The 14,572-nt window shown below is 50.3% G+C and overlaps 1 protein-coding gene across 2 annotated transcripts in view; it reads right to left on the bottom strand.

Moving 5' to 3' along the window:
* Positions 1 to 6,141: 6,141 nt before the first annotated feature.
* The window catches only part of FOXJ2 (forkhead box J2), a 51,148-nt gene continuing 42,717 nt past the window's right edge, over positions 6,142 to 14,572 (bottom strand). For both annotated transcript variants that reach the window (XM_077301936.1, XM_077301935.1), the window contains exons 7-11: positions 14,092 to 14,412; positions 13,404 to 13,505; positions 12,819 to 13,019; positions 11,034 to 11,132; positions 6,142 to 8,311 (exon numbers count right to left, since the gene is read on the bottom strand). In XM_077301936.1, the coding sequence (XP_077158051.1) occupies positions 8,232 to 8,311; positions 11,034 to 11,132; positions 12,819 to 13,019; positions 13,404 to 13,505; positions 14,092 to 14,412 (803 nt within the window). In that variant the 3' untranslated portion in view covers positions 6,142 to 8,231. The remainder of the gene's footprint in view (positions 8,312 to 11,033; positions 11,133 to 12,818; positions 13,020 to 13,403; positions 13,506 to 14,091; positions 14,413 to 14,572) is intronic.

The raw sequence follows: 14,572 nt of genomic DNA, 5'->3' as shown, positions 1-14,572 counted from the left end.
AACGCTAGAGGGCGTCACCCCAAGGGTCAGACATGACCCGGTGCTTGCACAGGGGATACCTTTACCTTTACCTTTTACTGTGTATTTGTCAGGGATATGATTTAGTTCATACCTGAGTGGCCTAGTGCTTTCCCTACTTTCTTCAATTTAAGCCTAAATTTTGCAACAAGAAGCTCATGATCTGAACCACAATCACCTCCTGGTCTTGTTTTTACTGACTGTATAGAAGTTCTCCATCTTTGGCTGCAGAGCACATAGTCAATCTGATTTCTGTGTTGACCGTCTGGTGATGTCCATGTGTAGAGTCATCTCTTGGGTTGTTGGAAAAGAGTGTTTGCTATGACCATTGTATTCTCTTGACAAAATTCTACCAGCCTGTGCCCTGCTTCATTTTGTACTCCAAGGCCAAACTTGCCTGTTATCCCGGTTATCTTTTGGCTTCCTACTTTAGCATTCCAATCCCCCATGATGATAAGCACATCATTTTTGGGCGTTGCTTCTAGAAGGTGTTGTAGGGCTTCATAGAACTGGTCAACTTCATCCTCTTCAGCAGCAGTGGTTGGGGCATAGACCTGGATCACTGTGATGTTGAATGGTTTGCCTTGGATTCGAACTGAGATCATTCTGTCATTTTGGGGATTGTATCCCAAGACTGCTTTTCCTACTCTCTTATTGATTATGAAGGCTACTCCATTTCTTCTGCGAGATTCTTTTCCACAGTAGTATACCTGATGGTCATCTGAATTAAATTCACCCATTCCTGTCCATTTGAGTTCACTGATTCCTAAAATGTCGATGTTCAGTCTTGTCATCTCTTGTTTAACCACGTCCAGCTTGCCTTGATTCATGGATCTGACGTTCCAGGTTCCTATGGAATAAAAATCTTTACAGCATCGGACTGTCTTTTCGCCACCAGTTACTTCCACAACTGAGCGTCCTTTCAGCTTTGGCCCAGCCGCTTCATTCATTCTGGCGCTACTCGTACTAGCCGTCTGCTCATCCCCAGTAGCATATTGGACACCTTCCAACCTGAGGGGCTCATCTTCCGGCGTCATATCGTTATGCCTTTTGGAACTGTCCATAGAGTTTTCATGGCAAAGATACTGGAGTGGTTTGCCATTTCCTTCTCCAGTGGATCACCTTTTGTCAGAGCTCTCAGCTATGACCTGTCCGTCTTGGGTGGCCCTGCACGGCATAGCTCATAGCTTCACTGAGCTACGCAAGCCCCCTTACCACGGCAAGGCAGCGATCCTTGAAGGGGGTCCCCATCCAATATTGGTGACCATGTTTTTCCCTACCTAAATTCAGAACTTTACATTTGTCCCTATTGAATTTCATTCAGTTTAGACCAGTTCTCAAGCCTTATCAAGATCATCCTGTATGTCTTCCGTTGTGCTTGCTACCCCTCCCAGTTTCGTATCATCTGTGAGGACACGCAGTAATGGGTTTAAACTTCAAGTACAACGATATAGGCTAGATATCAGGAAAAAGTTTTTCACAGTCAGAGTAGTTCAGCAGTGGAATAGGCTGCCTAAGGAGGCGGTGAGCTCCCCCTCACTGGCAGTCTTCAAGCAAAGGTTGGATACACATTTTTCTTGGATGCTTTAGGATGCTTAGGGCTAGTCCTGCGTTGAGCAGGGGGTTGGACTAGATAGCCTGTATGGCCCCTTCCAACTCTAGGATTCTATTATTCTAGTTCAGCAGTGGAATAGGCTGCCTAAGGAGGTGGTGAGCTCCCCCTCACTGGCAGTCTTCAAGCAAAGGTTGGATACACATTTTTCTTGGATGCTTTAGGATGCTTAGGGCTAATCCTGCGTTGAGCAGGGGGTTGGACTAGATGGCCTGTATGACCCCTTCCAACTATGATTCTATGATCTGCAAATTGAATAAGTTCCCCCTCTAATTGCTCATCCAAATCTTTTATAAATATAACAAAGCAAAATCAGAGTCCAGTGGTCCTTTAAGACCAACAAAGATTTATTCCAGGCGTGAGCTTTCGAGTGCAAGCACTCTTCCTCAATGAACTGACCATCATGACAGTGGGAATCTATAAGCAAAAGTTAATCCTGTTACATTAGTAAACTGTGTCACAGCATCCAAATACAGCCATATGATAATTCTTTGTTAAACCAGCCAATCAGACCCCTCAAATTCAGTTGTAGTTCACAAAAACATAGGAGAAATAAAACCATCTATGCCAGTGATCAACGGCTTCCACCCCACCATTTGCTGCTGGCCCCATCTGTCTTCATACAAGTGTAAAACATTCCTACAAGTAGAAGCTAAGCTGGCAGCTATCTTGTCCTGGGACAAGAAAGTTTAATTCAAAATTACATTATATATTACTAACAGTCACTTCATCCCAATTAAAATAGTGAGGAATGTGGACACATGAGTTAAACAAGGTTAGCATGCATGGTGAGATAAAAAAAACCTCTGTCATTGTTTTGTGTTGTAATAACTTGCATTTCTGCAATCTCCCTTTCTAGCCTGTTCTTGAAGTTCCTTTGCAATCAAACAGCTACGTTGAGGTCCCTTATTGAGTGCCCTGGAAGGGTGAAGTGTTCCCTGACAGGTTTTTCAGTTTTGTGGTTTTTGATGTGAGACCTGTGTCCATTTATCCTTTGGCGGAGGGTTTGACCTGTTTGCCCTATGCAGAGAACAGAGGGGCATTGTTCAACAAATATGTTGAACAACGCAGGCCCCAGGACAGATCCCTGGGGCACTCCACTTGTCACTTTTTCCCCAAGAGGATGCTGTACCATTAACAAGTACCCTTTGGCTACGATCTCTTATTTTGAGAACGTTACTACCTTGCTGGATCAGGGGAATGCTGTGGACATTTCAATAAGGCTCTTGATAATGTTCTGCATTATATTCTTATTGGTAAATTGGTAAAAGGAGGTATGGGTCCTATTACTGTTAGTTGGATCAAGAAATCGGTGACAGATCACACCCAAAGGGTGCGTGGAAGTGGTTTGACATCTTGGAGAGGAGGGGAAAGTGGAGAACTTCAGGGATTTCAATAGTGATAAATTTAACATTTTGCATGTAGGTAGAAAAAATCGTATGCATCACTATCAGATCAGTGAGACTTGTCTTGGCAGTAGTACATATGAGAAGGATCTGTGGGTCTTAGTAGACCAGACACTGAACATGAGTCAGCAGTGTTACTCGGTAGCTAAAAAGGCAAATGGGGTTTTGGGCTGTATTCAAAGAAGTATAGTTTCCCCGATCATATGAGGTAATATTCCCGCTTTACGCTGCTCTGGTAAGACCTGACTTGGAGTCCTGTGTTCAGTTTTGGGCCTCACAACTGAAGAAAGAGGTAGAGAAACTGGAGCGAGTCCAGAGGAGGACTACGTAGATGGTGAGGGGTTTGGAGACCAAGTCCTATGAGGAAAGGTTGAGGGAGCTTGGTCAGTTTAGCCGGGAGAGAAGATGACTAAGTGGTGAGATGATAGCTATCTTCAAATACTTGGTTCTCATGTAGAAGATGTAGCAGACTGGTTTTCTGTTGCCCCAGAGGGTTAGACCAGGAGCAATAGTTTGAAATTAATTAAAAAGAATTTTCAGCTAAACATCTGGAAGAAGTCCCTGAAAGTTAGAGCGGTTCCTCAGCAGAACAGGCTTCCTTGGGAGGTGGTGGGTTCTCCACCTTTGGAAGTTTATAAGCAGAGGCAAGATAGTCATCTGACAGAAATGCTGATTTTATTAATTTAGGCAGATGGTGAGTAGGTGGGCAGGAAGAAATGTCCTAGTGTTTGTCTCTTGTGGCCCTTCCTTGCCTGCCGAGGGAATAGCAGATTGCCACTTTGGGATGGGAGGTGGATTCCCTCCAGGCCAGGCTGGATTAGACTCCTAGAGTCATAGAGTTGGAAGGGGCCATGCAGGCCATCTAGTCCAACCCCCTGCTCAACGCAGGATCAGCCCTAAGCATCCTAAAGCATCCAAGAAAAGTGTGTATCCAACCTTTGCTTGAAGACTGCCAGTGAGGGGGAGCTCACCACCTCCTTAGGCAGCCTATTCCACTGCTGAACTACTCTGTGAACATTTTTTCCTGATATCTAGCCTATATCGTTGTACTTGAAGTTTAAACCCATTACTGCGTGTCCTCTCCTCTGCAGCCAGCAGAAACAGCATCCTGCCCTCCTCCAAGTGACAACCTTTCAAATACTTAAAGAGGGCTATCATGTCCCCTCTCAACCTCCTTTTCTCCAGGCTGAACATTCCCAAGTCCCTCAACCTATCTTCATAGGGCTTGGTCCCTTGGCCCCAGATCATCCTCGTCGCTCTCCTCTGTACCCTTTCAATTTTATCTACGTCCTTCTTGAAGTGAGGCCTCCAGAACTGCACACAGTACTCCAGGTGTGGTCTGACCAGTGCCGTATACAATGGGACTATGACATCTTGTGATTTTGATGTGATGCCCCTATTGATATAGCCCAAAATGGCATTTGCCTTTTTTACCGCTGCATCACACTGCCTGCTCATGTTTAGTTTACAATCCACAAGTACCCCAAGGTCTCGTTCACACACAGTGTTACCTAGAAGCGTATCCCCCATCCAGTAGGCATGCTTTTCATTTTTCTGACCCAGATGCAGAACTTTACACTTATCTTTATTAAATTGCATCTTGTTCTCATTTGCCCATTTTTCCATTGTGTTCAGATTTTGGAGGATTTTGTTTGAGGGATCCCTTGGGCATGAGACTGGGGTCACTGCGGGTTCACAGGTAGTTGTGAGTTCCTGTATTGTGTAATGCAGTGGTCCCCAACCTTTTTATCACCGGTCAACGCTTGACAATTTTACTGAGGTCCGGGAGGAGGTAGTCTTTTGTCGAGAGACATTGCTGCCGCCTGAGCCCCTGCTCCACTTGCTTTCCCGCCGGTACCCCTGACTTCCTGCAATCTGCTGGGGAGCGCTGCCAGCAGTATCTGCACAGTGCCACGCCCAGGGGGAGCCCCAGCCAGGGCGGCCACTGGAGAGCACCAAAGGTGAGCTGGCGGCAGAGCAGGGCAGCCCCTGAGGCAGCAGCCGGGGAGGAGGAGGAGGAGCCGCAAGCCGGTACCGACTGATATATGGACTGGTACCGGTCCCCGAACTGGGGTTTGGGGGCCACTGTAGGGCATTGGACTAGATACTCCTGGAGGTACCTCCTAACTCTATGATTCTACGGCTCACGGGGGAAAGAACTGAACCTGAGGCATATCCATACTGCAGCCCACCATTCTCAGTGAAGCAGAAGCATTTTGACAGAGGACAGCAACACCAGCCCGCCCCCCCCCCCCCCACCTCCCAAGTTAGAAGGCTGGCTTGACACAGACAGCCGCAGCCCTCTGTGTTCAGAGCCACTTTGGTGGAGTGGTTAGGAGTGCGGACTTTTAATCTCGCATGCCGGGTTCGAATCTGCACTCCCCCACATGCAGCCAGCTGGGTGACCTTGGGCTCACCACGGCACTGATAAAGCTGTTCTGACCGAGCAGGAATATCAGGGCTCTCTCAGCCTCACCCACCCCACAGGGTGTCTGTTGTGGGGAGAGGAAAGGCAGGGCGATTGGAAGCCGCTTTGAGCCTCCTTCGGATAGGGAAAAGCGGCATATAAGAACCTTCTTTTTCGTCTTCTTCAGGGAAGCAAGGTCTGTACTCAAAATGGTGTTTTTTCTCATTTTGCACACTTTATTCAACAGCTGTTGCACTAACTTCTTTTAACTGTGCATAATTTTATACTGATTTTTTGCTGGTCAAGAACCCCCCCCCCCCCCCGCCCGGAATATCAATAGCTGCCTTTCCAGGCAGGCACCTTTTGTGGTTGAGATTTTCTCCTGCCCGTGCTCACATCCTTTCTCTGGAGTTATCGCAGTGCAAGGAAAAAAAGATGCTCTGAAAGGGGAGTTGTGTACTCAGCACCACTGCATTCTGCCAGATTGCCTGTCTGCAGAGCCCTGCATGCTGGCTGGGCCCAAGACCCCCACCATGCCCACAAAAGCACATGGCGGGAGCTCTGGCAGAACAGCTGGCCCTTCTCTTCCTGGAGGTCTGAGAGAATGAAGAGAAAATGTTTCCCAAGAATCCAAGCCCAATAAATGAAGACTGACCCCACAAGGTGCACCAAACAAATCAAACTGTGGTCCCAAAGGATTAAACATTCACTTTTTTATTAAGAAAGCATGCACAAAAATAAATTTGTGAGGCCACCTCTCTCCTATTTCCTTGACATGACGCACTGTGGGTGGCCCTGCCAGAGGTGGGCGGGCGAGGGGGCCCTCTCCGGGAGACAGGCGGGCACTGTGGGCTCCCACTTGGCCTGGCCCAGGTTGCGCCAGCTGCTCACGGTGCTGCTGAGTCCACGCCTGCCCGGTTAGCCCACTCAGAACAATTCCGTCCGTTCAGAAGCATGGAGAGGGTCTGGCTAAGTTGCACCCTGACCTGCGTATATTTACATATACAGACAAAGCACAACTGACTCTGCCAAGGAGGAGCCTCTGAAGACATGGAGTGACCTTGCATTACTCTCCCCCCCCCCCTCCTACGCCAGGCAAGCCACCCTTCCAGAAAGCACCACGGAGTCTCCCACAGAGAAGCTCTCCTTCCCCAAGTTGGCTTCTCCAACTCCGACCCCATCTCCCTCCTCTGGGCAGGGCATGTCGCCATTAGAACTCCTCTGCAGATCTGGCTGGGGTATTCTCCTCTCAGAGCACATAGCGATGCCCGCCCCCCCCCCCCCCCAATCCAAGGAGACGGCAAGTGAAAAGCAACGCTCCAGAATTCCCCACCTGGGCCTGGTATTGTTCCCACAATGCCTTTATTTTCAGCTTGGTTTCCCCACCACACAAAACAGGCTTGCTGCTGGAAGATTATGAAGAAAAGGTGGAGGTGGTGGTGGTGTGTGTGTGTGTGGGGGGGGAATGATGGAAGCAGAACGCCATGCGCAGAGAAGGGCCCTCCGGACAGAACCACCTCCAGAATCCAGCCTGACCTGGACATGGCTGCCATGCAGCTGAGCTTCCATCCTTCCTGCCGCCATCTGGCAGCCACTTCCAGCCCCCCCCCCCCCCCACATGCCACACAGCATGGCATTCCTCTTTTCTCCTCCGCACAGACACCACCTAGGAAGGGTGGCTGGCTTACCTGGACAAAGGCAGGCTGGCTGGACCCCCCTCCGTTTCCACCCTCCCATCACAAACCACCATTCTGCAGAACAGAGGGGGGCGTAAAATTTAGAACTTTAATTAAAAGAAAAAAAGCTTGCAGGTAAAAAGGGGCACTTCTTGATTTGCATTTTTATCTGCATATTCCAATGGGGAGGGAGCCCTGCTGCATTGTTAGAGAAGGCAACAAAGAAGGAAAGGCAAGCCCTGAGGGGCCAGCTTCCCTGAAGGTGTCCAACCCGTATTCCAGGGATACAAGCCGCACGGCAGCGCTTTCCTCGTCCGCCCAGGGCAGGGGCTGGAAAAGGGCAGTGTACAAAACAGGGCAAGCCCCACCCCCCTCATCTCCCCCAGACCCTCAGCCGCTAATGGCAGCACACTCCCCCCACCCCACCCCACCCCACCCCACCCCCCCAGCGCGGCAGCTAGGAAAGTTCTCCGCTGCCCCCCTTTCTGGCCAGGCACCATTCGGGGCTCCTTCCTGCCCAGGCGTGGCTGCCTCAGCCGGCGGGGGGAAGCTCACAGACTTCAGATCGCCTTTCAGCACCCCTCCCCCCTCCCTCCGCACCGTTACAACATTTATTTAAGAAAGAACATAATTATTACACACTTTCAAGACCCACAAGGGCTCTCTCATTCTTGCAGCCGAGACAACAGAGTCACTGACCACCCGGAAGGGACACAAGTGACGGAGGAAGGGGACGACGGCCCTCCAGGCAGGAGTTGGCTCACGGCACCACAAAATCAGTCCTCCAGCCCCCCCCCCCCCCCACATACTGCGAGGCAGCCTGTCAAGGTTGAGGCCAGGAGATGGAGCGGAGGGACTGTGCACAATTATGGGTAATAATAATAATAATAATAATAATAACAACAACAAACGAAAGAAAAAAGGGCAAAACGGCATTAGGAAGGATTATCTTCGGCAGCATCTTGCAGCAGCTTCTCTGGCGAAAGGAGAAAATATATACCTATATACAGGTCAGGCAGAGGCTGAGGGGGCAGGCCCTGGGATTGAGCCCCCGCCCCAAACTCCCTTTCCCACACCCTATGCAAGGGACATGCAGTCAAGTCCGTAACTTGCTAGGTGATCAGATCCCAATTGAAATCATCAGGGATTTCCTCGTTGGCGCCGGGAGGTGGCCGTGAAACCAGATGATGACCTGGATACATGGGGGGGGGGGGAGGGAGAGAAGAAAATGGGAATTAAACTGCCGTGTTGAAAAGCGGTTAATAATTGGAACTACTGTGTGCCATGCTCTGCTCAGAGTCTGGAGGACAGCGTTCTTGGATCCCCAAACCCTTTCCCATTATGTATCAGCTGAACCGGTCCGAAAACTATTCAAACAAGACTTCACTCCTATCAGTTACTGCATGCTAGTTTCTCTAGCTGTGCACATTCTCAAAACTCCTGGATGCACAGATTATTATCTGAATAATGGGAGGGAAGAAACCAGTTGTGCCCTCAGGGGGTCCATAGGGTGAGAGCAAACTCAGCACCCATCTGCAGGTTGAACACAAAAGCATTCATCACAGCCGGACTGTACATCTACTGCCCAAAACATGGTTCATTTCACCTGCTCAGAGAGACAGTCAAAACACACACAGAGTGAATGAGTGAGTGTGAGTGTGTGTGTGTGAAAGAGAGAGAACAAACAAACAAATGAATGAACAAAGAGCTATAAACCCTTTCTGCTGTTTCAGGAAGGAAACCTGTATTTTATTAAGAAAAATGTCAGGGGAAAGCAGGGATATTTGGACTCCACTTTCTGGAGGGAAAGAGGCACAGATCTTTACTTTCTCTACCGGCAAGCACTAAAGAGCACTGTGGCAAAATGTTCTAAAGATGAGCAATGGAGCTTTGGCCAATCTAGAGCTGGGGGGGGGGGGGGGCTCACAGAGACAACAACACACAGCTGCGAGAAGAGTTAAAACTGGCTGCCTATTGAGGCGGGGCTGTGGGGACATCCGGGGTGGCGGCAGGAGCATCCTCTCTCAGGTTTAGCAATGGTGTGATAATTCACCCCTGTACTTGCTAATCTGTCTAGGAATAACTTTGAAGAGAGATACATTTCACTTGGTGACAAAATATCAGTATACATAAATGCTTTCTGGACAATCTAAACACCACCCGCGGCGCTGCGGACTAAATAATTCGTTAAGGGCTTCTGGGGCGGGATGTGTCCGTGATGAGGAAGGGTCTGGATTGGCCCCTCCTCTGGACAGACAATCGGAGGGACCAATCGGCAGGCGCAAAGCGCCTGCTGATTGGTCCCTCCGATTCCCAGCCCCAGCAACTGCGAGCCACGCACAGCGAGGCTCGCAGTTGCTCCCGGCCTGACGCGAGAGGCACTTTGCACCTCTCGCCGCGTCAGGCCGCCCCCTCAAAGAGAGCCGACACACAGGACCGCCGCCGGGGGACACTCACAAAGGTTCGTTCCTAGCGCCTGCTGTATTCCTCATACGGCGGGCTATATTACTAGTATCTTTATAATTTGGACAATTTGTAAATACCACTCAAGATAGTATAGAATTGGAAATGAATTTTGAAGACGAGTTGGTTCTTAGATGCTGCTTTTCTCTACCCAAAGGGGTCTCCAAGCGGTTTCCATTCGCCTTCCCTTTCCTCTCCCCCCAACAGAGCCCTGAGATTACTGAAGAAGAAGAAGAAGAAGAAGAAGAAGAAGAAGAAGAAGAGCTGGTTCTTATGTGCCGCATTTCTCTACCACAGGGTGTCTGTGGTGGGGAGAGGAAAGGGAAGGCGACTACAAGCCGCTTCAAGACTCCTTTGGGTAGAGAAAAGCGGCACATAAGGACCAACTCTTCTTATGTATGGTAAAGTGGGAAAATAACATTTGGTTGAACCTCCTTTAGGCAGAACCATTCCTAAAATGTTATCCGTACTAACCCTATTACCTGTGAGTTTGCAATGAAAGTACTACAACTGATACACTTTAGGATTCATGGAAGGCTGGGAATAACTGTACTAAAACATTCGTTATCTGTTCACTCCAAAGGCCTGACATAGGTTGTGAAATGTCTTCGTAATCTCATGTACATGGGAATTATTTATTTGTTTTATTAGATTTATATACCACCCTCCCTTGTGGCTCAGGGCAGTTTACAGGGAAGTTTGTGATACAATACAAGGATAACATCATGCCTGTGAACATATAACACTTCAACCTGCAACAACAGGACATTCAACATTTAACAGCAGGACACTGCAACTGTACAACCCTGTAACTGTGTTGTTATGTTATTGCAACACAGTTTGGATCCTCATCTGCAGGATGCAGATTGTGGTGGGAGGGGCCTCTGGGGGCTCTGGTCAGTGGAGTTAGTTCTTTGGCCTTGAGCGAAAAACCAGCATAACCATTAAGACCAGAATGCAGATCTTGCATCAAGTGGGAAAGACTGCCAATGCAGTTTTTGAACATCAGAATACTCCCAACAACAGCTGAAATGTGTTGCTATTGAAAAGATTATTGTACCTGCAAGGAGAGTACATCAAGTGTCACTAAGAAGGGAAGGACACTGGACAATAATGCTCTAGGCCACGGGTAGTCAACCTGTGGGGTCGAACGACCCTTTCACAGGGGGGGTTACGGCAGGGCGATAAGGCTGTCTCTCCAAGGGGGTCCCAAAATGCCTGACATCATTCCTCTTCCATTTCATCCGCACAACAGCCTTGCGGGGTTGATCCAATGTTTCTGCCCAAAGTCCTCAGGGGAAAAGTGCTATGTACTTTCCCCAAGCCTTCAGATCTCTTGGCCAGACCCTGGGCCCCACACGGCCCTCTTATCTGCACCACTGTCACCCCAGAGGAGGCAGGACACGGGTCAGCTAAGGCCCCCTGCCTCCTTACCCCCCCTGCCTCCTTACCTGGGCGGTTGTATGCTGGAGAGTCCTGGGTGGGCATCTGGTACATTGGCGATGGTCCAGAATAGAGATGTGGAGGATGAGGCTGGCCATAGGAGTTCACTGGCAGAGAAGGGGGGAAATCAGGGTCAAGAGCCCCGGGGACTTGCTTGCAGCAAGGAGCGAAGGCTACTCTCAATGCCTACCTATTATTTATTCATTTATTAGATTTCCATACTGCCCTCCCTTATGGCTCAGAGCACTTTACCTATAACGTCACTGAGTGATACATGGAACGACCTAAACACATAACACAGTCAAAAGTAACACCCACAATAATCCTGTGGTCCCCTCCATGAAACCAGGAGGATTTCCTACCGGAATAAGGACCTCTGGCCAGCGGCTCCTTCCCCAGGCACAGAGAAGAACTGTAAAGACTAGACGTCAGTAAAGACTAGCCTGTTTCGGGTGGCGGGACTTTCCTTTCTGGAGGTGGACTCATTTCACTCCCGGCCTACACTGATGAGCACCTCCTTCCAGGACAACACTGACCTTCACCCATGCTTCCCTTACTAGCCTTTTGAAAGACTGCTAGTCCATTCTTGCCAAGAAATCTGGAGAAATTTGACCTCTTTTGCCAAATCACACACACACAGTTATTTCTGCCTGAAAGTAAAGTCCATGGGGTCTTCAAGGCAAGAGACGCTCAGAGGTGGCCTGCCATCATGGCCCTGGGATTCCTTGGAGGTCTCCCATGATCCAAATACTAGCAAGGGCTGACCCTGCTGAGCTTCCAACATCTGACGAGACCGGGCTAGCCTGGAGCCTGTCAGTCAGGACAACAGTGACCTGTCCAGATGTGTTGGCGGGGCTAGCCCACAATGGGCAGGAAGCACAGTCCAGAATCAACCAGCCCCACCGCCTCCCCTCTTCCCAGGGCCTCCCTCCTGACAGGGGCTCCTCCAATCTCCTCCTAAAGTCTTCCAATGGAGGAGATTCCAGCTTCCTCCGAGGCCGCAGATTCCACCTACAAAGAGCCCTCACAGTCAGGAGATGCTCTCTAATATTTCAGTGGAACCTCCTTCCCCACAATTTGAACCCATGGCTCCTCCTCCTCGCCTCTAAAGCGGCGGCAGGAAACAAGAGGGCCCCCTTTGCAACACGTCCGCCTCTTCTGTAACTAAACTCAGCTCTTGTATCAGCCTTTGCCCTCCAGTGTCCGAGACCCGATGGAAGGAACAACAAATGTCATTTTAAACACGAAGGGGCACGGGGTCAGTCTGGGACGCTCAGAAACCTGAAAGGCTTAGATCAACTGCTGAATTTCAATAAGACATTAATTTTTTTCAATCTTTCACAGCCAAAATAGTGCTTTGATGACTTCCTGAGTTTTTTGCGGGACTCCTAATGAGGCTCCTGGCAGAGCAGCTTCTTCTCACTGCATAAATATGTTGCTTATTAACTGTATAGTAAACCGGTCAGCAGCTCTGGCCTTGCCTTTCCCCCCTTTCCTCCATCTTAGCTGGGCCAGGCAGAGGCACGTCTCCTGCTGAGCTGGGGCTGGGCAGGCAGGCCTCTTCCAGGCAGGACATGGTTGGACACACTGCAGAGCCCATCTCCCTCAAATCCGAGCATGTCCAAGGTGGCAATGGGAATTTTACCACAGCAGCACACCGAGTTCGGTTTACGACTGCGGAGGCAACGAGGCCCTGGGAAGCCATGCCTCTGCGCCTCTGCTTTTGAGCGGGCTGCGTCCACCCTGAGCTCGGGCACCCCAGATATTTCCCCGGCCCCCTCCTCACTCAATACCTTGGTTCATGGGCTGCTCTTGCTTGCCACTGTTCATGGCACAGGACTCAGAGATGCGTGGAGGCTGCGGGGGGCCTCCCAGGTGAGGGAGCTGGCCGGTCTGGGTCAGGAAGTGATTGAGGGAGTCACAGAGGTTGGCAATGTGATGCTGATCGAGGGTCCAGTTCTTACGCTCAGCTTGGCGCAGACTCTCCATCAACTCTGCAGGGGGCCAGAGAAAGACAAGTCAGAAGCTATGGTTGGTGCTGCTCTCTGCTCTCTTCCCTTACGTTCCTGTCTTCACTCCTACAGCGAAGAATGCAAGAAGAGCTGGGTCAGACTAGGGAGAAGGTCCATCCAGTCCAGCCTCCTGTTTTCTCACACAGGGCAGAGAGGCCGAGGCCTTCCCTGCATGTTTTCTCCTGGCTCTGGGATTCAGAGGTTGACTAAAGGCAAATCCCTTTAGTCACCCTGGCTAGCAGCCACCCATGAATCTGCCTAGTCCCCTTTTGAAGCTCTATATCATCCACCTGTTCTCCTTCCTACTAAGGTGCAGAAAGACACAGGATGAAGAATGCAGGCAACATAACACAACCTACCACCTACCTGAGAACTGAGAGTGTTCAATGCTTGACCAATTCAATCGGTTCACCATCTTGAAACTTTCTTTCAGGGAATCAATGTTGGAGCACCAGTCAGGGGGAAATGCTACAGAAGAGGGTACAGAAGTCAGTTAAAAGTACAACATCTCTTTCCCCTAATGCTTGTATCGAAGGACCCGAAGCATAAGGCATTCCCGGTCTCAGGACTACTGTGAATGACCCTTGCCCTGTACTGAAATGCTGCTCCTCTCCCTGGTGTCCTTCTGGGAGTCCTTGGCATTTCTGCTGCCCAGAGAAGAGCTGCCAGCCTTGGCTCTGGGACGTGATGCTTCCTTGCTGCCCCCGGCAAGCACAGGTGTGTCCTGGTCACCCTTTTGTATCGGGCGCCCTGCGCACTGACCCCTTGGCTGGGACCCGGCCAGAGTTGTTAGAAGGTGGGTGGGGCCAAGGGGAGCTTTTGCCTAGCAGGGCCTTTGATTGGCTGGGCAGATTTTTAAAAATGTGGCTTTGGCAGCGGTTGCCATTACAGCACTGTGTCTACAAGGAAGTATTTTTGAGTATGTTCATTTCAGTGGTTAGTTACTGTCCAAGTGACTCATGACCTCACGTCCTGGTTTTTGTGGGCTCCGCCTCCTGAGATTGCCCCCCTCCCTCCCCTCCCCGCATCAGAATCCCAGGGGCAACTCACGCACCAAAGCCGGCACTACTGAGGGACGCCTGTTGCTGCTGCTGCTGCTGCTGCTGCTGCTGCTGCGAGTGGGCCTGCGGATGGTGCTGCGGGTACCCTGCATGCTGCATGGGAGAGGGGTGGAGGGACATCACAGGCGGGGGGCCATAGCTCTCACTTGCTTGCTGCTTGCCACCCTGGGATGGGCAGCCTTCTGGGGCTGGCGTGTGGAGGGAAGGCACAGCCCCCACGGCAGAGGGCATCTGCTGCTGCTGCTGCTGCTGCTGCTGGTACATATAGTAATGGTGGTTGGAGGGCTGCATGTCACCCAGGAGGGAGGAGAAATCTGGAGGGCAGAATCAAGAGGGAAGCGTTAAAGGATGAAGCCGCTGGAAGAGGGGAGCTCTGGGCTGAAGCGGGTTAGCCAGAGCTACCCTTCCTTTCCACATAATTCCAAGGATGCGGTTAATGTTCTGGAGTCAGTAACTGGCTGGATGAGGGTGAAC

The sequence above is a fragment of the Paroedura picta genome, chromosome 10, assembly GCF_049243985.1.
Source record: "Paroedura picta isolate Pp20150507F chromosome 10, Ppicta_v3.0, whole genome shotgun sequence".
Classification (NCBI taxonomy): domain Eukaryota; kingdom Metazoa; phylum Chordata; class Lepidosauria; order Squamata; family Gekkonidae; genus Paroedura; species Paroedura picta.
Note: the sequence above shows the minus strand (reverse complement) of the source record. Positions and strands in the feature narration are given on the sequence as shown.